This window comes from Cryphonectria parasitica (genome assembly GCF_011745365.1).
Source record: "Cryphonectria parasitica EP155 unplaced genomic scaffold M406scaffold_5, whole genome shotgun sequence".
NCBI classification, from domain to species: domain Eukaryota; kingdom Fungi; phylum Ascomycota; class Sordariomycetes; order Diaporthales; family Cryphonectriaceae; genus Cryphonectria; species Cryphonectria parasitica.
Window position 1 is genome coordinate 2,945,210 of NW_024468913.1, and position 19,669 is coordinate 2,964,878.

Here is a 19,669-nt window from a genome sequence, read left to right on the forward strand (position 1 = left end):
ATGGCAAGCGGCGCCACCGCGCCGCCTATAGCAATGGCTAATCCTCCGCACTCCCTTCTCGACCAAGACACCAGTACCGTATCCTCTCCGCTCAGCGAAGTCGTCGAGGACAAGGACACCGAACACATGGATGTTGACATTAAGAGTAACCCCTCCGATGACGACGAACCCGAGCAGATTGAGAACGGCCAAGCGGGTGAGTCCGCTGCCAACGAAGACTCTGAGTCCTTGAGTGAAATCGACTCCGAGGCAAGCACAGAGCGACTCTACGATACCCCGCGCAAGGGCAACGGACAGCTCAACAATACAGCTTCAAACCCCGACTACCAGAAAGAGCCACAAACTGACAAGGTCCTCCGCTCCTTCAACCGAAGCCCTACCAAGCTACAAGAGCAATTACAAGCTAGTGCGGGCATGGCGTCTGGCGACGATGATAATGAAGATCTCTCCGAGGCCTCTGTAGGCGAAAGCGAGGCTGATTCAGACAAAGACACTGGAAAATCACAAAGGAGCTCTCGTTCTTTACACCTAAAAACCCGGCAGTCGCACGTCGTGGCAAGCGACGAGCCCTCGACTGAGTCAAGAAAGCGCAAGCGACCGGCTCCGGTAGGGCAGTCTAGCGACAACGAGCATCCCCGCAAGAGAGCCAACTCCGTCATTGAGCCTAGCGACGCGGTCTCTTCGTTGTCTAAGGTGCTGTCTGAAGAGCTGGGGCGGGCCAACTCGACAGGCGGCAAGAGCGCTGAGCAATCCGGTGCCGAGAACGACGACACAATAATCAAGGAGGACGCCGATACTATCGCGGAATCGGTCGAAAAGCCTACAAACGAGCTCCTTACCAGATCCAGAAAGTCGAGGCGCAGTACGCCTAAGAGGTGGAAGACTTCTGCAGACGAAGCCCCAGTGGAGACCCACGAGACTGAGGAGCCGGCTGCAGAAAACGGCCAGCCGCCAGAGGACGAGCCGATTGAAACGGCTGAGGTTGATGAAGAGGCCGAGATTGCGCACAAAAATGAAGAAGAATGTGAGCAGGCTCCGATTGCCATTTACGACCCTGCCACGACTGACCCATTGCCTACAGTGGAGAGAAAACGTCATGCTTTTGACCAGCTAGGAACGATCGAGAAGCAATTTGCAGTTCTGCGGGATCGGTAGGTACTCCTTGGCAATCCGTGTTTGGTTCTTGAAATTCATGCTGACGTGCCTCTGCTACGCAGACTATACGAAGAGCGACTCGCGCAGCTCAACGAAGAGCAGGCATTATTGGAGGGCGACAACCCGACCCATCCCGAATACCTTGCGATGATGCAGTGCATCGACAGCCGCCGTGACGACAAAGTGAGAGTAACCGAAATAGAGTACCAGTACAATATGGACGCCCTGGATCGGTGGGCTGTAGCCCGTCGAGCCCAGATCTTGTCTCAATTTTACCAGAGCGTGCGGGAATCAAGAGAAAAAACGCTGGACGAGCTCGGGAAACAATGGTACGAGATACAACACGAGCGCAGGAAGAATGCCAATCCGATACCGGATTATGGGTTTCGATTTCCCAAGACGAAGGCGTTGCAGAAGAAGCAAGCAATTGCGCACAGCAAAGAGACTTCGATTCTGGCTGGTGTTGCCCAACACCATGGGTTCCCTGCTGCGCCTGAGATGAAGGCTGCATCGCGGGCCGAAATTGAGGACGACTTTGAAGCTATGCATGTGAGTCTTGGAAGCCTCAACTCGAAGCAGCGGAACGTGTACTGATACGGCTGGTAGCGAGCTCGGCACAGCGTTATGGGTTCCGCGCAGCAAGTACAGCCCACGCTTAATGAGTATGGAGCAGTGCCCTTTGGGCGGACCCTAGGACCGGCCGGGGAACAATTCTTGGAGCAGACACCGTGGGCCAACCCAAAGCACCCATCCCATGGCTCACGACGGCACTCGCATGGTGCTTATGCAGGCCCACCAGCGTTTTCGAACCAAACGAAAGCACTACATCAACAAGCCGGAGCTACCTGGTATGCAAATGGCCAAGTGAATGGAGATTCAGGGCATAAACATGCCCCGGGGGCAGATCCAGAAACAGGGCATGCGCGAAAGGTGGCTGAAGCCCGCCACATCTGAGCGTGCGACGGTTCCCATTTGCATGTGTCGGGCGGGCTCGGTTGCGGCCTCGGGTTGTTTTTTGGAGTTGCGATACCCCTGGGGATGAAGGTGTTCTTTTCTGGCTTGTACCAAGAATTACGTCTGGTGTCTTTCTCTGCGCGGCGTACGCCAGTCCAGTCTGGGCGACTATTGATTGATTTTCATAGCCCTCAGAGCCATATATGGCAACAGGAGCATTCTACTGGGAGGAGTTGTCTGGGGCTTTTATGATTCGCAGCTATGAGCTAATTTTCGCGACGGCTTTGTCGGTCTATTCTATTTCCCATCTGCCGTATGGAGCTTCGTCCTGGCAATTGCCCCAGGTTTGAGCCTTTTTGTTGCTGTCGATAGAGTATTGTAACTATACAAGCATGCGCCTACGACCAGCGCATATTGAGCCACGCCAAGCCAGGCCATCCCGTCTTCATAGGGGCACTCGTATGGTTCCAAGCAAAATACTCGTACGTAACATGCTCTATTCGCGCTGTTCGTGGTCATATTGCACAGCCAGGAGATACTCGGACGAGCAGCCGCTGCGTATGTCGTGCCGTTCCCAACGTTTAAGCAAATATATTCTTTCATTGTTTGGCTATCTCGGGTTTGCCTTGTTGTGCCTGGTGAACCGGAACATCTGGTACCTTGACGTCTTCGAACTCGTCCTGGCCGACGGCTTTTATCGTGTATGCGTCTGTTCAAGATCAGTCTTTGGCAACTCTGACGCAGTATTTGCTCGGAACCAATGGTCGACTTACAGACACCAGTGACAATTCCAGCCATGATCAGACCGGTCACAGCGTTCTTGACCAGATATGGGCGCCGCGCCCGCAGAAGGGCTGCGGACTGCGCATTGGCTCGGGTATAGTAGCTGGAGTGGTCGTACCTGTTTTGAGACTGGTCAGTCAGGTGGATATGGAACACTTGCTATGTGCATGATGTTTTTGGGTCTCACCCTGCCATGTTGAAGAGAAACTTTGGTCTTCTGCGTTGTTGGTGTTGGAGAGAAAAGAGGAAGAAACGGTCGGTCGCCTGATTCCGGTAGAATCAGATGCCTGACTCCGTGACCAGAAAGGTTGGATTATGTAAGCCAAGCAGTGATCTCATCTGTCTTCAAATGGCTGCTGGGCCGTGACAGGGGGGGGAGGTCCTCCCAAACAGGGGTAGCAGAGAGTAGCAGCTACTGCCGACGCGCTTAGGCTCGATTTTCTAGGCTGCGTCTGCTTTTCGACCACGCTCAATCGTCATCTCTCATCAACCAAACCAACCCAAGCCCGCAGCCTTTCTTTCTACATTGAAAGGAGGCACAACCGATCTACCGACCACCTGACAGCACACACGTCGATTCATAGTGACGGCACGCATCAACTTATGTTTTTCACTGGCGAAGCAAAGAATGCGACTAAAGATCACTGCGACACTAACGACGTCTTTCAACAAAGCGACACTCGCGCGTCACGGCAATTCTCTCCAACTTCGCTCCTTGGTCACTCGCTTTGGATGCACGTTGCAAACTGATGACTCCTGCTGCCTTTCGTTCTGCCTGCTCCTGCTCATCCCCCATCGTCGACCCTCTGGAGCCCTGCCTCATCCCAAATACAACACCTCCATCCTCGTAGAGTAAAAGCTGGGACGTCCCCTTTTTCCCACAGACAGATCTCCCATATCCCACGATTCAACTCGGCTTCTCTGCAAGTCCTTGTGTCTGGGCCCTCTTTGCTGCACAAAACTGTGCCCATTATGGCGGCCGGCGATGTGCAGTCTGTGAGCGAGCAGCTCAAGCAGCTGAACGAGGCTAAGAAGGCCGTCCTCAGCGACCCGCAGGCATATTACTCGCAGATCATGGTGGGCATCCTGCCGCTGGCCAGCCCAAACACCAACGTCGAGCTACGCAGATGGGCCACCAACTTCATCGCCGAAGCCTTTGCGACACCTGCCCTTCCCGGCCGCGATAAGGAAGGCATGAGCCTGCAAGTCGTGGGTCACCTGCGCGCCCTGCTGGAGAACCCCAAGGAGGACCCATATGTTCTGAAGAGCGCCATTCAGGCGGCGGCCAGCATCTACCCACATGCGATGCGATGGATGTACGTCTGATCTCCTCTCAGTGCTGTTGTTCCTAGTGGCTCATCGAGATTGGACATGGACGGGATCTTTTTACTACTGTTGTCTCTTGTTCTGTGCCCTTTCTTCGAGGTGCTATATCCACAGTTTTCCAAGCTGGCTTTGCTGACACAGTCTTTTCTAATTTCTTTTTCAAATTCTAGAATACACAATTCTTACGAACGAGGACCATGGGACGAGTTGATGGCCATCAAGCAGAGAATACTACGGATATGGGACGATGCTGCTTCTGTCTTGAAGGCCTGCTGTACAAAGTTTGCCCAGCGTGTGGTTCTCGCACAGACGACAGCTGTAAATATGGACAAGGTAAGACTCTTTGTAGATTGTGGTGCCGTTCAGGACTGAGACATGGATACCAGCAGCGCAATGGCTTGGAGATCTCGTTGGGAATGGTCCCGGCAGACCACCCTTTTCTTGACATTAGACAACTTGAAGCGGAGGCTACCGGCCTCCTCGACAGGATGCTCAGTGTGCTTCAGGATAACAGCAGGTAAGATGCGGCAATCTTGATCGAACGCCACATCGAAATCTTACTGACACAGTTCTGCAGCGATGCTATTGTAGTAGATGGAACATTGAATTGTCTGTCTATCCTCATCCGCTCCAGGCCATCCACGTCCACCCGTGTACTCAATGCTGTCTTGGGCTTCAATCCGCTCAAGCTGGCAAATTCGCCAATGACTCCCCGAACGCGTGTGCTTGTCAAGTCTATGGAGAAGACGACGAGACAGCTATTGGTCCATCTTCTCAGACGGTATGTGCCTTTCTCCTCAGGTGCCGGGTGAAACGAGACTGACTGACTGACTGACTGACTGACAACCTGCAGAGATCCGCAGAACCCATGGGCACCTCGGATGCATGCTCACGTGGAGCGCCTCATGCGCTCACGGGCTGAGATCCTCGAAGGGGCCGGTAGCAAGCGGCACTTGGCTGAGCAACAATTGTACGGCGACGCCAAGCGGCAGAAGATGACGGAGCCTGTCCAGGCACAGATAGTCACACCGGCACATCCACCCAACAGTCTGGCCGCCCTCTTCGCCCTGCCTGGTACCCCGTCCCTACAAGCCATCGATGCAGCGAAGGTACCGGCGGCTATAGCGGCCAAGATTGTTGTGGCAACACTTTCGAGAATAGATCATCAGGCACTCGACAGGGCTGTCAAGGTCGTGAGCGAGCGTCTCGCGGTCAAGGCTACTGCACAGGCTCCAGTATTAAATCCAGATACTGCGCCTCTGGATGTTGAGGATGATGATGACTATGAACCAGATTACATGATGGCCGAAGATACGGAACAGATTCTGAACAAGTTGGACGGCACGCCGCGAGCCGAGCAGCAGCAGCAGGTGGATGCTGCATCATTAGCCTTGGGCCCATTCAAACTGCCACCGCCACCGATACTTACCCCTGAGGCTGCAGCATCAGCCGGCCAGGTGACGGTAGCTCGGGTCCTCGAAATGGTCAAAGGGCTGGAAGACCCGCCTGCGAAGAAGACCAGGGCAGGCATCAACCGGCTTGCAGCGAACTCGTATGACAGGGAGTCGATGCTGACGTTCATCGTCCGCCTTGGCACACGCTCAGGCGCTGGCCTTGAAGGGACTGACATTAAAGCGGAGGACAGCAATGCTATAGTGCCTCGCAACGCACTGAACGGTAACGCCATCCGTGAACGGTTGTATGCTTACGTGCTGGAGGACTTTCGCAAGCGCATCGACGTTGCGGTCGCATGGCTCTGCGAGGAGTGGTACAATGATAATCTGGCAAGACAGCAGAGGTCGGACGCGCCGCTGCACTACGTCAAATGGGCCAGCAAACTCGTCGAGGGCTTCTTCCCCTATCTGAATCCCTCGGACAAGGTGCTCATGCGGTTCCTGGGCGAGATACCGGAGCTCAACACGGCAATCCTAACCAAGGTGACACACCTGTGCGCGGATCCGGCGATGGTTCAACTGGCGCTTACGACTTTGCTTTACCTCGTCATGATGAAGCCGCCGGTGAGGGATATGGCGTTGAACACGGTTCAGGACATCTGGATTGAGTGTAAGTACTCCCTTGAAATATGTAGTTCCATGCAAAGAAGAACGTGTGGCTGATCCGATTCGCTAGATGAGGATGCCCGCCCCATGGCGGCAAAATATCTCACGAAGTGGCGTCCGGGCTTCCTCGAGTCGCAGACTGCAGGCGGGGAGGGCAACGATACGGCTGCTCTTCCACCAGCTGTTGCCACCTGAGCTGCCTTGGTTCATATCAAAAGATTCCAGATGTCGTCCCCACGAACACTTTGAAATTATTCGTTTGGCAGACACACAGCCAGTGTATAAGCAAAGCGGATCCTTATCAGGTTAGGGAGGGAGCGTCAAAGCATAGCACGGGTTCATCACTGAAGGAGGGGAAAACGGGTTTCAACTGTTGTGGGCTAGTTTGGCAGGTTGCTTGTTCATCATTGAGCTTGTGAGGGCAATTTACACCCTTCAGCAGGACATCATTGCACTTGGGTCAATATTCATATACATATATACTATTGAGTCACAAAAAAGATAGCAAGGCCAATTGGCAGTCTATCCATCTATATTATGAATAAAGCCGGATATCCTTGCCGTTTCGAGAACCAGAGAGCCAGGAAACATCATTCAGTCACCAAATATAGTAATGTCCGGTTGATAATTATTTACCTAGCCCCGTGTTGAAGGAGTGACTGTCTATATACTATCCCCAAGGCCTTTGTGTTTTGCTGCCTGTAAAAACCATGCTGGCCAAAGTTCGTACTATGAACCAAGAAAGAAAAGAAAAAACAGGTCCCTGGCCAATCTCCGAATAGGCCAGTCCCAGTGCTCTTCTCCCCTTCCCTCCCCCCTCCTTTCCCCTCCCTCAACCTTTCATTGTCATCGCTGACGCTCAAGAGCAGATGGTCTGATACGAGCCCAGGCCCGCAGACGTGGCATCGTAACACTCCCCAGCAGCAACAGGGATCGCCTCCGTCGCACACTCAGCGTCGGAGTAGACATAGACTGTATTATCAAGAAAAATTTTGATTAGTTCAAAAGACGTTTTCGTTAGAAAGAAAAGAAAAAACAAACGATGAATGTAAGGGTTGGAAAAGAATATGAATGGATGTTTGCACCTCCCAGGGAAGAAGGAAACAGAGAAGAGAAGGGGAGGAGGGGGCGGGGGGGGGGGAGCAGTTTTGGCTTACAGGAGCAGCCGGAGAGTGTGATATCCAGGACAAGGACGGACTCGACGTCCAGCTCGGTCGAGAATGGGAAGCAGGTGCTGGCGTCAGACTGCTCGTACGTATAGACGCCCTGGTTGTCTGCGGAGCATCCGGCCGCGCCGTAGGAGCGGAAGTCGATCATGTGCGGGTCGGATTGCCGGCGGGTGATGCTGGCGGCCGAGGTGGTGGCGGCGAGGGCGAGGATGGCGGTGATGAACTGCATTTTGAGAATTTTTTGGTTCCTGGAGGGGAAGTTGGTGGAGTATTGAAGGTTTGTATGTTTGTAGAGAGAGAGTGTGTGTGTGTATGTATGAATTGAGCTTGGTGATGATCTGCCAGACTCAAAACATCCGAGAAAACGGAAGCAGCCAATCTACTTATGTACTTTTCCCACCCTTTCAATATGGCATGCTTATTCTCCAGACTATCAAGCCTCCCTCTCTCAAGACCATCCTTCTCAACACAGGCGGTGTCCATCTTCAGGATTGGATACGAGAACCAACCCTTCCTTCCCGCCTTGCCACTTTGCGGTCCTCCTGGTGAGTTGGCAAAGAACCGCTGACTGCAGAACTCGTTCGTTCCGCCACGTTCATTGAACGTCCCCCAGGGCCGTTCTGTGGCCCCTGTCCCCCGTCACGAGATCTACATTCAACCTCACCTTCTTGTTGCCTATCTGGGATACGATAGATGATTCAGCGTCACCGGCTCGGGACGGCTGGCTGGCTGCTAGAATTTCGTGTCAGCCTCAGCTAGTAGTAAGGCGCTTCCAGGGAATCGATCCTACCGCAGTGCAGTGCAATGTTACATGCCGACTTTGCTCTGGTCTTGACGTCGTTCGCTCTTGATGTCCTGAAAGGAAGTACAGACGTCGTGTATGCACGGTGAAGGAAATGTTGTGTAAATGCAGAGAGGCACGGTAGTAATGAGTCCGAGTCTGAGACCCACACCTCGGACTTGCGCACGCTTCTGCCAATAAGGATATCCTCCTTGTGTGTTCAGGTCTTATTTGCCCTCTAGACTTGTTCTTTGTTCCAGATTGCCTGGCGTCGTGGGATATAAGAGCGGCAGAAAAATGTTCATACGCTGGCGTCTATCTGCAAGAGAGGATCAGCGGTTACACTATAGGCATCCTCACCGTAATGCTTGGCAGAACGAAGCAATGCCGAAGCTGAGAAGCTGCCTACAGTCCAATCCATACAAGGTGGAGCAATGATTAGATCGGAGGATTTTGCTAACCGCCACTCCTAATGCTTATTTTCCGCGGCAGTTTGAAAAAAAACCGGGGAAACGATCCATCGTGAATAAGCATGCCCATCGAGCCGAAATGCCTCTGAAGGGCCCATGCTTCCGCTGACGAATTGTCTGGAGCTGTTGCACTGCATTCGTATAGACAAGAAGTGCGCAAAACAACATACGGCTGGATTGATATGCTGTTCATTGTCGATCTCCCGCCCCACTCTGCTTTTCTCCTTTCCTGCTGAGTCTGCAAGATCCCCTTTGGGCCTTGGGTTAAGATTTTAAGGGAAGCAGGATCAAGGGCATCGTTGTGGTTTCATGCCTTGGAGACTTGGGTCACCGCCTATCACGGCGCAAAGTTCCATCGTTGTAGCAAGGTAACTTGATACGGTCATGATGTTTGGCGAAGCAATCTCTGTGGTGATCAGTCAGATCAGACCACTTGTTGATGAGGAGAACTGATCATTTTCCAATAACGACGGACAGATGACTTGGGCTACTAGCCTAGCGCCGAGCCTATAGACTCGTCTCCCAGGTCTTATGTCAGCAATACGAGACAGATACTGTCAAGACAAGCAGGCAGGTGGATGGAGGAGGAGACCTCTGGCCCGAGTGGCGACTAGCAAAAGAGCGCTGGCGTTGGGGGCCGCTATTGCTTCGCGTCCAGTTTGCCCTCGACCTCCCGTGCCCACCACTCAGCCCAGTCCACAACCTTCTTCCCCCTCTTGGCCTCCTCGGCACAAAAGACCATGGCATGGCTCCTGATGACCTCGTCCAACGTGCAGCGTATGATCTCCTTCTGCGCCCTGTCGCTCGTCCAGCCTTCGTCGCGCTTGTTCTTGACCACATCGATAGCCTCCACGAACTGTCTCGCCAGACCCAGATCACCGCCGCCGTGGCCCATGCTCTCCATGCGCGGTGTGTGCGTGGTTGTCTTGCCGGTATTGAAGTCCTCCACCGTGATGGTGTATGAGTCTGCGTAGATCTCCCCGTTGACGCCATATATACGCGTGAACCGCTCGCATTGCCGCTTGGTCTGGGCCACCATGTGGAAGGTCGCCTGCTTTGCGCCTCGACCGCCCAGACTGTCCGACAGGGGACCAGCTCCGTCGCCGCCCTCTGATGACGACGGGAGAACATCGTCATCCCAGGTGATGGTCACCACCTGCTCGTCTGCCACGTCGTTGTCACTCTCGTAGACGCACCGACCAAACCAGTTGCGCTTCGCAATCTCCGAGTCCGGCATCTCTGGGCCGTAATCCTCAGCCAGCTTCGCCATGAGAGCCCTTCGGCCCTCTTCACCAGCCCCGAGATCCTCAATCTCGGGGACCACGATGCTCACAGGCCAGCCAACGGTGCCTGCTCCCAACCCCATGAAGGGCTTGTCGCCGGTATAGATGCGCTTTGCCGAGTACTTGCACGTCTCCTCGACCGGACACTGTAGACAGTTGGTCACTGTTCCTGCGCCGACAGGCTTCCTGCTCTTCTTGAAGTACTGCAGCCGCCCACTGCTTGATACCGTGGACGGGAGATGCGGCACGGCCTTCTGCCCGCCATCCTCATATCTCGCCGGCGAGCACAGGAACCACAGCAGGACATCCACATCGTGACAGCTCTTGGTCAACAGGCTCGGGGCCGTGGTGTCCTCCCTCCTCCAGTTGCCCCTCACGTAGCTGTGGGTAAAGTGCCACCAGCCGACGGGCTCGGTATGCACGACGGAGAGTACGTCGCCGATGACCTTCTCCTCAAGCAGCAGCCTGCGCAGCTCGACATTGTGCGGGCTGTACCGCAGCACGTGTCCGATGGAGAAAACGCAGGGTTCGCCCCCGGCACCGGTGTTGTCCCGCAGGGCCCGGTACATCTCCACGCAGTCGCTCAGCGTGGTGGCCAGCGGCTTCTCACACATGATGTGCAGGCCGCCCAGCGCGGCAAGCGCCACCACCACCTCGCGGTGCATCTCGTCCAGCACACAGACGAATACACCGTCCACGCCCCGGGGAACGCCCTTGGCGCCTGGTACGGCGGCGCGGCGGCGGCGCTCTTTCTCGTAGGTGATGAACTCTGTCCATGAGGTGAACGACTCACCCTCGGCGGGGGCCTTGTCGCCGCGAGGGCCCCAGACATAGTTGCGACCGAACTGGGCGCGCTTGAAGGCATGGGGCTCAGCAACGGCAGCAATGGTGCCGTTGGTGGCGGTGTGCACGCCGTGGGCATAGGCCTGGCCACGGGAGCCGGCGCCGATGACCAGGAGGCGAGGCGGGTCAGCGGATGGAGGGGGCCGACTGGGCATGGTGAGTTGGATGTCCTTGTCCGTCGAGACGACGGGACCTGGCTCGGCAAGAAGCCTGGCCGGAGGTGAGTCCTCTGCGCGACCCATGATGAGAAGGCGGGTTGATGTCTTATCCAGGTGGGAGAATATGGCAGTTGAGACAAGAATAATGGCGACTCTGGCAGAGAGATACAGACAGAGAGGCAGAATCTGTGGTCGTCATGTATTCAGAAGGCTGTGAGGAGGAAGAGGAGGGAGAAGGAGAGGCAAGAGAGGGGTCAGCCTCAAGCAGAGAGAGAGAGAGAGGCACAAGAAGTAGGTTGAAAGATGGAAGTCATTCCTGTTGTACTGAACAAGTCCCAGAAGGAGCGTCCCACAGCGGATAGTGACTTAATTACTACATACCACATACTATGGTGGTTAGTCGTGGTAGTACATAGCTGGCTAGTAATAGTAGTAGTAGTAGTAGCAGTAGCAGTCCCAACGGGCTGTAACTTTACACCGGCTAGAAGAAGATAAGGGGATCGATCACCGGCAGGGGAAGCCGACAGGCCCATTGTAGCGGATCTGCACCGTCTAAGAAACCCCCCAACACCCCGCACCCCGCTGTTCTACAGGCGCCATCTCACTAATTCGAGCCTGCTCATTCGTCTTCTCACTGTTTGGCTATCGTGGATGGTGGCGCCATGGAGAAATGTGTAAACGGATTTTGTGATCCACACACCACAACACGACTCCCTTTTCGTCGATAGATGGCTGCAACCATAGGGACAAGGACAACAAGACTTATTGGATCCATCCAGCGGGGCACAAACCATCCGTCCTTCACAAGGCTCGGGAAGTCATCATCATATACAACGTTACTTTGCCAAAACAAGCCTCTTCCCTGTCGGTTGAAAACGCCCCCTTACCGGCAGTCTCTGATACGCACCTGCTCGACAACAACCACCGGTTGTCCTTCCGTCCTCTCTGACCGGAAAACGACCATGGCTTCTCAGGATGATGCTGCCCCGTTGGTCTGGATCGACTGTGAGGTAAAGAGAAGAGAAGAGGAGAGAAAAAAAAAAAAAGAACAATTATCACATCATGGAGAAAGATCTGTTAACCCGCTGATGTAGATGACTGGTCTGGACCCGGACAAGGAGGAGATCATCGAGATCTTTTGCCTCATCACCAACGGCAATTTGGACCTCCTCGACGCAGAAGGATGGGGCACCGTGGTTCACCAGCCCAGGGCCCGCATGGACCAGATGGACGAGTGGTGCACTCGAACCCACGGCGAGAGCGGCCTCACGGCGGCCGTCATCACCTCCGAGGTGACACCGGAGCAGGCTGCCGACGAGCTCTTGTCCTATATCAAGAAGTACGTTCCGGACCGCCGCGTTGCGCTGCTCGCTGGCAACTCGGTCCACGCCGACAGGACGTTTCTCGCAAAAGGACCGTATCGCAGGGTCGTCGAGCACCTGCACTACCGCATCCTGGACGTGAGCTCCATCAAGGAGGCAGCAAGGCGGTGGTGTCCTCAGGTCGCCGCGAGGGTGCCACAGAAGAAGACGCTGCACAAGGCGAGGGATGACATCCTGGAGAGCATCGAGGAGGCGAGGTACTACAAGGAGGCCATCTTCCAGGCCAGTGCGCGTGGACAGGACGGCGCATGAGCCTGACGACAGTCCTGATCATCTTCCGCGTCTGTTGTTTGGCACCTCGGTCGGCATCTGAGCCTACCTACGTACTTTGCCTACAGGCTGATTCGTACTTGCGTGGCGAAGAGGCGGACGCCCAGGTTTCAATCAACAACAGTCACGATGCTGGCCTCACTGTCGTCCATGTCCGATCCAAGGAGTTCGTTCACTGTATCGTCAATGCTGAAGAACCTGCATTCCTCTGTCCGACCACGACAATGGTTCCATTATCACGAGAGAAGCAAGATTGAATCCACTGCACTTGTGGGAAAAGGCACCTGCCACGCTACAGCAGCCGCGGTAGGACAACAGAGCGTGGGGGTCACTACGAAACCAAAGCCGATCTTAAAGCACGCTGCTCTCGTCTGTCTTTCATGTTGTCATGCATGAGCATCAGGCCGCTCTGAAAGGGCGGAGGGAGGCATAAGAACGTGACGTTTGATACACCCGGTGTCCACGTACAGAACAGGGATTAAACGCAAAGTTTTTATACGAGATGGTTCTCGAAATGCCCTCATATGAATTTACCTTTACCAGAGTTTGGTGGCGAGCTCATGGTAGAGCTTCTATCTGGACAATTGGTATGACCTGAGTGGATCGCCTCAACTCTCGCTTTGCATTTGGGTGGTGATGTGCAGATAGTGGAAATGTTGAGACCCTTAGCTACTTAGTATGGTTTGCCACCATTGCGAGCATTTAAGCTCCCACCCCTGTCCGATGACGACCCCACCAGAGACGTAGTGACCCCACCTGCCCCCCTCTGGAGTGGCGTCCGTCCATTAAGTGCTTGAGCTCTTGATGAATTGGCAGAGCGCCTGCTGTGGCATTTATTTATATTGCAAAACCTCCTCCCAAACACAACTCCTCGAAACTCTCTCTCCTAGTGACAGATTTCCTCTGGTTTCCTGCCCCAATTCTTTATTTCCACCACTCATAATACTGCCAACATGGCCAAGGAAGTTCAATTCGAGTCCTTCCAGGACCAGAAGCCTGGAACGTAAGTCACGATAGCTTCACCCCACCCCGCAGTCCTTCCCCCCTTTTCTGGCTGGTGCTGCCCAATCCTCAACAACGCCAGCTCGGCCAGACAGCTTCGTCGCTGACACTCCCCTCCAGTTCAGGTCTTCGAAAGAAGGTGACTGTCTTCCAGAAGCCTCACTACAGCGAATCTTTCGTCACCAGCATCCTCCTGTCCATTCCTGAGGGTGTAGAGGGTCAGTCGTCATCTACCTCCCCCTGCATCGCACGCACGCACAAGGCAAGCTGAAGTATACTGAATTGACAATCTAGGATCATTCCTTGTCATTGGTGGTGATGGCCGCTTCTGGAATCCCGAGGTCATTCAGTTGATCGCCAAAATTGGTGCCGCGTATGGTGTCAAGAAGCTCCTCATCGGCCAGAACGGCATCCTATCCACACCTGCCGCCAGCCACGTCATCCGCAAGAGAAAGGCCACTGGTGGTATCCTTCTCACTGCCAGCCACAACCCTGGTGGTAAGTTCCTCTTCCAATGTCACTATCAACAGCGAGAAAACCAACTCGACATACTGATTGTATTGGACGCCAGGCCCTACGAACGACTTCGGTATCAAGTACAACCTCGCCAACGGTGGCCCGGCCCCTGAGTCCGTCACCAACAAGATCTACGAGACCTCCAAGACCCTCACCTCCTATAAGATCGAAGACATTCCCGAAGTCGACATCTCGACTATCGGCACCAAGACCTACGGGTCTCTCGAGGTCGAGATCATCGACAGCGTTGCCGACTATACCCAGATGCTGAAGGACATCTTTGACTTCCCTCTGATCAAGAAATTCTTCACCGAGCACCCCGACTTCAAGGTCCTCTTCGATGGCCTTCACGGTGTCACTGGTCCTTATGGCAAGGCTATCTTCGAGGAGGAGCTGGGCCTGGCCGGCTCCACCCAGAACTGCGTGCCCTCGCCCGACTTCAACGGCGGTCACCCTGACCCCAACCTCGTCTACGCCCACAGCCTCGTCGAGGTTGTCGAGAAGAACAAGATTCCCTTTGGCGCGGCTTCCGATGGTGATGGAGACCGGAACATGATCTACGGCGCTGGCGCCTTTGTCTCCCCTGGTGACAGCTTGGCCATCATCGCCCACTATGCCGACCTCATCCCCTACTTCAAGAAGCAGGGCGTCTACGGCCTGGCTCGCTCCATGCCCACCTCCGGGGCTGTCGACCTTGTCGCCAAGAAGCAGGGAAAGAACTGCTACGAGGTGCCCACCGGCTGGAAGTTCTTCTGCGCCCTCTTCGATGCTGACAAGCTGTCCATCTGCGGCGAGGAGTCTTTCGGAACGGGCTCCAACCATGTCCGCGAGAAGGACGGCCTGTGGGCTGTCGTTGCCTGGCTCAATATCATTGCTGGGCTCGGCGTTGCCAACCCTGGTGCCACCCCCAGCATCAAGCAGATCCAGAAGGATTTCTGGACCGAGTATGGCCGCACCTTCTTCACGCGCTACGACTACGAGAACGTCGACTCCGATGGCGCCAACAAGGTTGTCGGCGTGCTCAAGGACCTTGTTGCCGACAAGAGCTTCGTCGGCAGCAAGATCGAGGGTCGCACCGTCACTGACGCCGGCAACTTCTCCTACACCGACCTCGACGGTTCGGTCTCTTCCAACCAGGGCCTGTACGCCAAGTTCGACTCCGGCAGCCGCATTGTCGTGCGCCTGTCCGGCACCGGCTCTTCTGGTGCTACCATTCGTCTGTACATCGAGCAGCACACGTCCGATTCTTCCAAGTACGACCTCGACGCGCAGGACTTCCTCAAGCCTGAGATCAAGTTTGCGACCGACCTCCTCAAGTTCAAGGAGTTTGTTGGCCGTGATGAGCCCGATGTCAAGACATAAGTTGGGCCTGGCTGGTATACGCGTGGTGGTATAGAGCGCTGAACACTGCAGACCGATGCACCTGTTCCTCTTTTCTCTTTTTTTTTCCCATGATATTACGAGCCCTGATACATTAAGTACAACAAAAAAAATATCCCGAATCAAAATCCCATGGGGTGTAATATTCAGCAACTTCTCCATGTGCACGTAAACGAGACTAGATTGATATGATTTCTTATTTGCATATTATTCAGACTTGACGCTGCGCTAACACTCGACATTCGTGATCGGCCAAGTATTACCAGAACTGCTGGATAATTCTGCCATGTAGAGGCCCCTTTCTCTTCGTAACGTGACGACGGTGTCGAGTTGTCTTCTTCATTACAGCCAGGGCGCGGGGGCATTTCCTCTTCTCCCAAAGACCGTGGCAAAAATCAGCAGCAGGAAGAGAAAGAAGGGAAAAAAAAAAAAAAAAAGCAGTGAATGATGAAGAGATTCAAGAAATAAGAAGAAAGAAGCAAAAGGGGTATCATTGTGCAATCTGCCCGCGATTTTCGCTCCCAGTAATCAATCTCTCCTTGTCCGCTGCCATAAAAGTTCAACCAAGCTTGTGGTGGTACAATTTTATATTTTCCTTCGTGTTGCGTTGTCATCGTGCCTCATCATGGGTTAAGTCGTAAGTTTCGTGAAGTGTGTGTCAAAGTGGAGTTCGTAGTCAAAAAACAAAAAGGAAGAAAAGAGGGGGCATGGCGGCCGGTCGGAAGACTGTGCTGTGTTTGGGGGGGGGGGGGGGTTGGTAAAACATTAAGAAATAGCAGATGTTCGTGTATCAGAGAACTGAACAAAAGAAGTCGTTTGAGTGGGCGATGTACAGGGCTAGCGGTGTATAGTAGCGGCTGCACTCTTCCCTTCTCACGGTAGAAGGACCGTGAAGAGTTGTTGGACGCTGTAGTCTTCGGCGGCGTTATGTATACGAAGGGCCGGCGATGCCGTCATCTTCGACCTCGAATGCATGCCCCGGGCCGGCGATGGACGGATTGAAGAGTTGTCCAAACTCGTCGGCAGCTGTGCGTGATGCTGTCGTATCAGCAGCTATTTTATCTCCCTTGGCTGACAGGCTGGCTGCCCGCCCCGAGTATATACAGGTTATAAGGAGAGGGGGACGTACCATGCTTGCTGAGGAAGTAGATCTCAAACGCGCCGAGCCTGTTTCTTCGCATCCTCGACTCTCGATACTTCTGGCAAAAGACGTAGAGCTGGATGTCCCTGACGTGGAAGATGTGGTCTGAGATGCGAACCAGCCACCTAGGGGATGCGGAGATGTGGGTGACTGAACACATGCACACACGGACCCCATCGTGTTAGTGAGTGTTATGGAACGGGACCTAGAAGAAGCAAAATGGAAACGAAAAAGGCCGTGAGGGGGTCGGACAAAGTACAAGACTCACCAAAGGCAGTCCACACCGGACACTTCCTCAGCTCGCCATTCCATACGGCGGCCTGCAGTCGGATCCCTCCGCTCCGCTCCTCCTTGTATACGCAGAGGCTGTGTCTATAGTCGTCGTCGACGATCTGACTATGAAGCGTGTGAAGACGTGTCAATCTTGAGCAATACAATCGAGATATAACAACATCTAGGACGCCCTAGGGAAGGGGGGGGGGGGTAGGTGAGGAGGGACTCACGCTTGGAATTGCAACGTTTCGCCCTTTAGGCTGAACTCTGGTTGGCCCATGGTCGGGGCGAGAGGGTTCCGGCACTTCAGAGCGGTGAAGGTGCAGTAGAAGAGGACGAGTTCTGTGCCCCAGGTTAGCCATGGTGTTAAGGGGACAGAAAAGGGAGGGGGGGGGGAGATATGGCTCACCCTCCCAAGTGACGAAACTCAGCACCGCCCAGCTCTTCCACGCCGACATCGACCGGCTCCACCTCTTCAAGACCAGAGAATTCCCGTCCCGCTGGATCCGGACCTGGTCATGGCCCTTCCACGTGAAATACTGGGCGCCTCCGCTGTACACCCGGATCTCGATGTACGGGATGTCCTCCATGTCGAGCAGGAACTTGACACACATCCTGTCAGAGTCGAAAGACCGCCGCATGAGCGTCTTGCGCGCCTTGGGCCGGCTCGGGTCCCAGGCGGGCAAGACCGGCTGGAACACGCGCGACTTCTCGGGCCCGGGGATGTCGGTGCGCGAGCTGAGCGGGAGCACAAAGACCTGCTCGCACCAGTGAACCCTCTCGTGCGGCAGCGGGATGACGATGGCGGTGTCGTGAACTTGGCGGCCGACGAGCTGGTCCGAGGTGGCAGCCGCGGCGGCGGCAGCAGTGGTCGGTGTCTGCACCGGGTCGGGGATGCCGCGGAGCTCGCGCAGCTCGAGGATCTTGTGCCGCAGCATCTCGAGCTGGCCCTGGTCAAAATGCTTATCACGAATGAGCAGGGAGTGGAGCAACCGCAGGAATTGGTTGTACAGGATGAAGCGCTGCGGCAAAGGGATGCCGCGAACCTCCTTCATCATGTCATGGTACATCTTTCGCCACCGCATCTCGCGGGAGATGGTCTTGTCGTCGTAGTGCGTGGTGATGTCCCGCAGGGTCTTGGACATGCACGGGAGCAGGACGTTCAGGTGGTTCGACACGATGGGCGCGCGGGACTTGTGTGTGCCGCTCTGGCTGGCCAGCTCCCGGAGGAGCTGGGAGGATCCTCGGATCTCCTCGGTCAAGGCAATCATGTGGCCGTGAAAGGACCTATCGAGGGCGGCTCGGAGCCCATCAAGACCTAAGAAGTTGTAAGTCCTACTGCAGTCCAAAGATGAAGTAGTCAACCTAGCGCACCCATTGCTACCCTATCAGCCCTCTCTGCCTCGAGCCAGCAGCCATGGAAGAGGTGGCTCTGATGAGGCATTGTTGCCACGGCGATGTCGTAAAACCGGTCCATCTTGAAGCTGCACAGAAGCAATGACCTATCTCGACCGATACGCGTCTTTAGACGATCATGTACATCCACAATAGGCGGCGGTGATGGGGTTTCGCAAATCGATTTCGTAATGTCCGTAGTTCAGAGATGCATCTAATCAAGCCTTCGTTTGGCTGACATGATGATGATGATAATGATGAGGGTGATTCGTTGATGACCGACAGTCAGTATGATGCAGACCTCTTGTCACTGATTTTCCTCTGCAAAGAGACTTGAGTATGCCCTTCAGTGTGACTGCGCTGATTTGGTGCCACTAAATATTTTCCCCTCTCTTTTTTGATCTTTTGAAGAACGAGGGATTCGCACGTTTTGTTTTGAGAGGCTTTGCAAGTTGTCCTTCGGAGTCCAAATAAGGTTTCAAAAAAAAAAAGAGTGTGTCCCTGGAGAATACCTGGAGAAGACCGAACGCAGGTCTGAACTGTCACAACCTGAAGAGATGCAAAGCTGCCCGGCGCTCCGCACCGACATGCATAACGCGGCAGAGGGACGAAATCGACGACGGCATGGGCTAATAAGCACCATAAACTGTCCAACGCGACCACCGAATAGAAACGAGGGGTCACCTCCCGCAGCGTGACATCCACCACACCATGCACATCCGGCGATCGTGGGTTGGCCGGAGACCACTTGCTTTGCGGCTCTGCGCTGCCTCTGACGTGTCAATCAGCCGACGAAGAGGTGCTTCCTGCAAGTGGTTCCCACCCCCGTCTCTACTCTCCCGCTTGTATCAGTAAGACGCGAGACCAGGTGTGGCAGTTATCTCCACCAAGTAAGTTCGGGGATGGCCTCAAATTTGTCAACCATTCTGCCAAATCAGGGTCTTTGCCTGCGGAGACGTCGTGAGATATCACCTCTCCCGTGTTCCCGCTAAGTAGCAGACCACCCGGGATCGATCGATGGAGGGCTGACGGTCGTGCAGGATAGCCAAGGCAAGGCAAGACAAAGTCAGCACCGCCAAGACAAAACCTGGCTTTTGCCAGATGCAATCTGATACCAGTATTGCAGGAGGAAAAAAATTAGACACGCTGTTTCTGATGATGAAGCAGCAATAGAAGCAAGAGACGAAGAGACGGAGGGAGAGCGAGAGACAAGAGAGAGAAAGACGAAATGGAACGAGCCATTGAGAGGCCATCAATGAGAGCGCACTTGCAGATCCTCACACTTACCCCGGGCTGCCACGAAGTTCGAGCCAACAGAACCCACCAGT

The 19,669-nt window shown here is 54.5% G+C and overlaps 8 protein-coding genes across 8 annotated transcripts; 4 read left to right on the top strand and 4 right to left on the bottom strand.

The window, feature by feature from the left end:
• Positions 1 to 2,109, top strand: M406DRAFT_340389 (uncharacterized protein; the record flags this gene model as incomplete). Its single annotated transcript, XM_040921552.1, has 5 exons — positions 1 to 1,024; positions 1,082 to 1,151; positions 1,218 to 1,704; positions 1,804 to 1,933; positions 2,060 to 2,109. 5 exons carry the CDS (start codon positions 1 to 3, stop codon positions 2,107 to 2,109), a joined length of 1,761 nt encoding a protein of 586 aa, XP_040775828.1.
• Positions 2,110 to 2,708: 599 nt separating this feature from the next.
• M406DRAFT_259619 (uncharacterized protein) lies at positions 2,709 to 3,003 on the bottom strand (the record flags this gene model as incomplete). Its single annotated transcript, XM_040917309.1, has 2 exons — positions 2,709 to 2,818; positions 2,883 to 3,003. Coding segments are annotated over 2 exons (231 nt in total), but the record flags the coding sequence as incomplete, so codon positions are not given.
• Positions 3,004 to 3,864: 861 nt separating this feature from the next.
• On the top strand, positions 3,865 to 6,473 carry M406DRAFT_258527 (uncharacterized protein; the record flags this gene model as incomplete). The annotated part of the gene is made up of 6 exons (XM_040917239.1): positions 3,865 to 4,149; positions 4,360 to 4,551; positions 4,605 to 4,735; positions 4,796 to 4,951; positions 5,072 to 6,282; positions 6,349 to 6,473. 6 exons carry the CDS (start codon positions 3,865 to 3,867, stop codon positions 6,471 to 6,473), a joined length of 2,100 nt encoding a protein of 699 aa, XP_040775830.1.
• A 664-nt stretch (positions 6,474 to 7,137) lies between these two features.
• M406DRAFT_70615 (uncharacterized protein) lies at positions 7,138 to 7,676 on the bottom strand (the record flags this gene model as incomplete). Its single annotated transcript, XM_040925361.1, has 2 exons — positions 7,138 to 7,250; positions 7,436 to 7,676. 2 exons carry the CDS (start codon positions 7,674 to 7,676, stop codon positions 7,138 to 7,140), a joined length of 354 nt encoding a protein of 117 aa, XP_040775831.1.
• A 1,662-nt stretch (positions 7,677 to 9,338) lies between these two features.
• Positions 9,339 to 10,979, bottom strand: M406DRAFT_259629 (NAD(P)-binding protein; the record flags this gene model as incomplete). Its single annotated transcript, XM_040917311.1, has 1 exon — positions 9,339 to 10,979. One exon carries the CDS (start codon positions 10,977 to 10,979, stop codon positions 9,339 to 9,341), a length of 1,641 nt encoding a protein of 546 aa, XP_040775832.1.
• Positions 10,980 to 11,944: 965 nt separating this feature from the next.
• Positions 11,945 to 12,616, top strand: M406DRAFT_259416 (ribonuclease H-like protein; the record flags this gene model as incomplete). Its single annotated transcript, XM_040917293.1, has 2 exons — positions 11,945 to 11,992; positions 12,077 to 12,616. 2 exons carry the CDS (start codon positions 11,945 to 11,947, stop codon positions 12,614 to 12,616), a joined length of 588 nt encoding a protein of 195 aa, XP_040775833.1.
• A 910-nt stretch (positions 12,617 to 13,526) lies between these two features.
• Positions 13,527 to 15,652, top strand: M406DRAFT_356698 (Phosphoglucomutase, first 3 domain-containing protein). The gene is made up of 4 exons (XM_040923508.1): positions 13,527 to 13,637; positions 13,757 to 13,854; positions 13,931 to 14,134; positions 14,208 to 15,652. The coding sequence occupies exons 1-4, from the start codon at positions 13,588 to 13,590 to the stop codon at positions 15,512 to 15,514; spliced, it is 1,659 nt and encodes a 552-aa protein (XP_040775834.1). The 5' UTR covers positions 13,527 to 13,587; the 3' UTR covers positions 15,515 to 15,652.
• Positions 15,653 to 16,457: 805 nt separating this feature from the next.
• Positions 16,458 to 18,423, bottom strand: M406DRAFT_340394 (uncharacterized protein; the record flags this gene model as incomplete). The annotated part of the gene is made up of 6 exons (XM_040921553.1): positions 16,458 to 16,558; positions 16,662 to 16,823; positions 16,942 to 17,069; positions 17,177 to 17,288; positions 17,356 to 18,264; positions 18,321 to 18,423. 6 exons carry the CDS (start codon positions 18,421 to 18,423, stop codon positions 16,458 to 16,460), a joined length of 1,515 nt encoding a protein of 504 aa, XP_040775835.1.
• Positions 18,424 to 19,669: the final 1,246 nt, after the last annotated feature.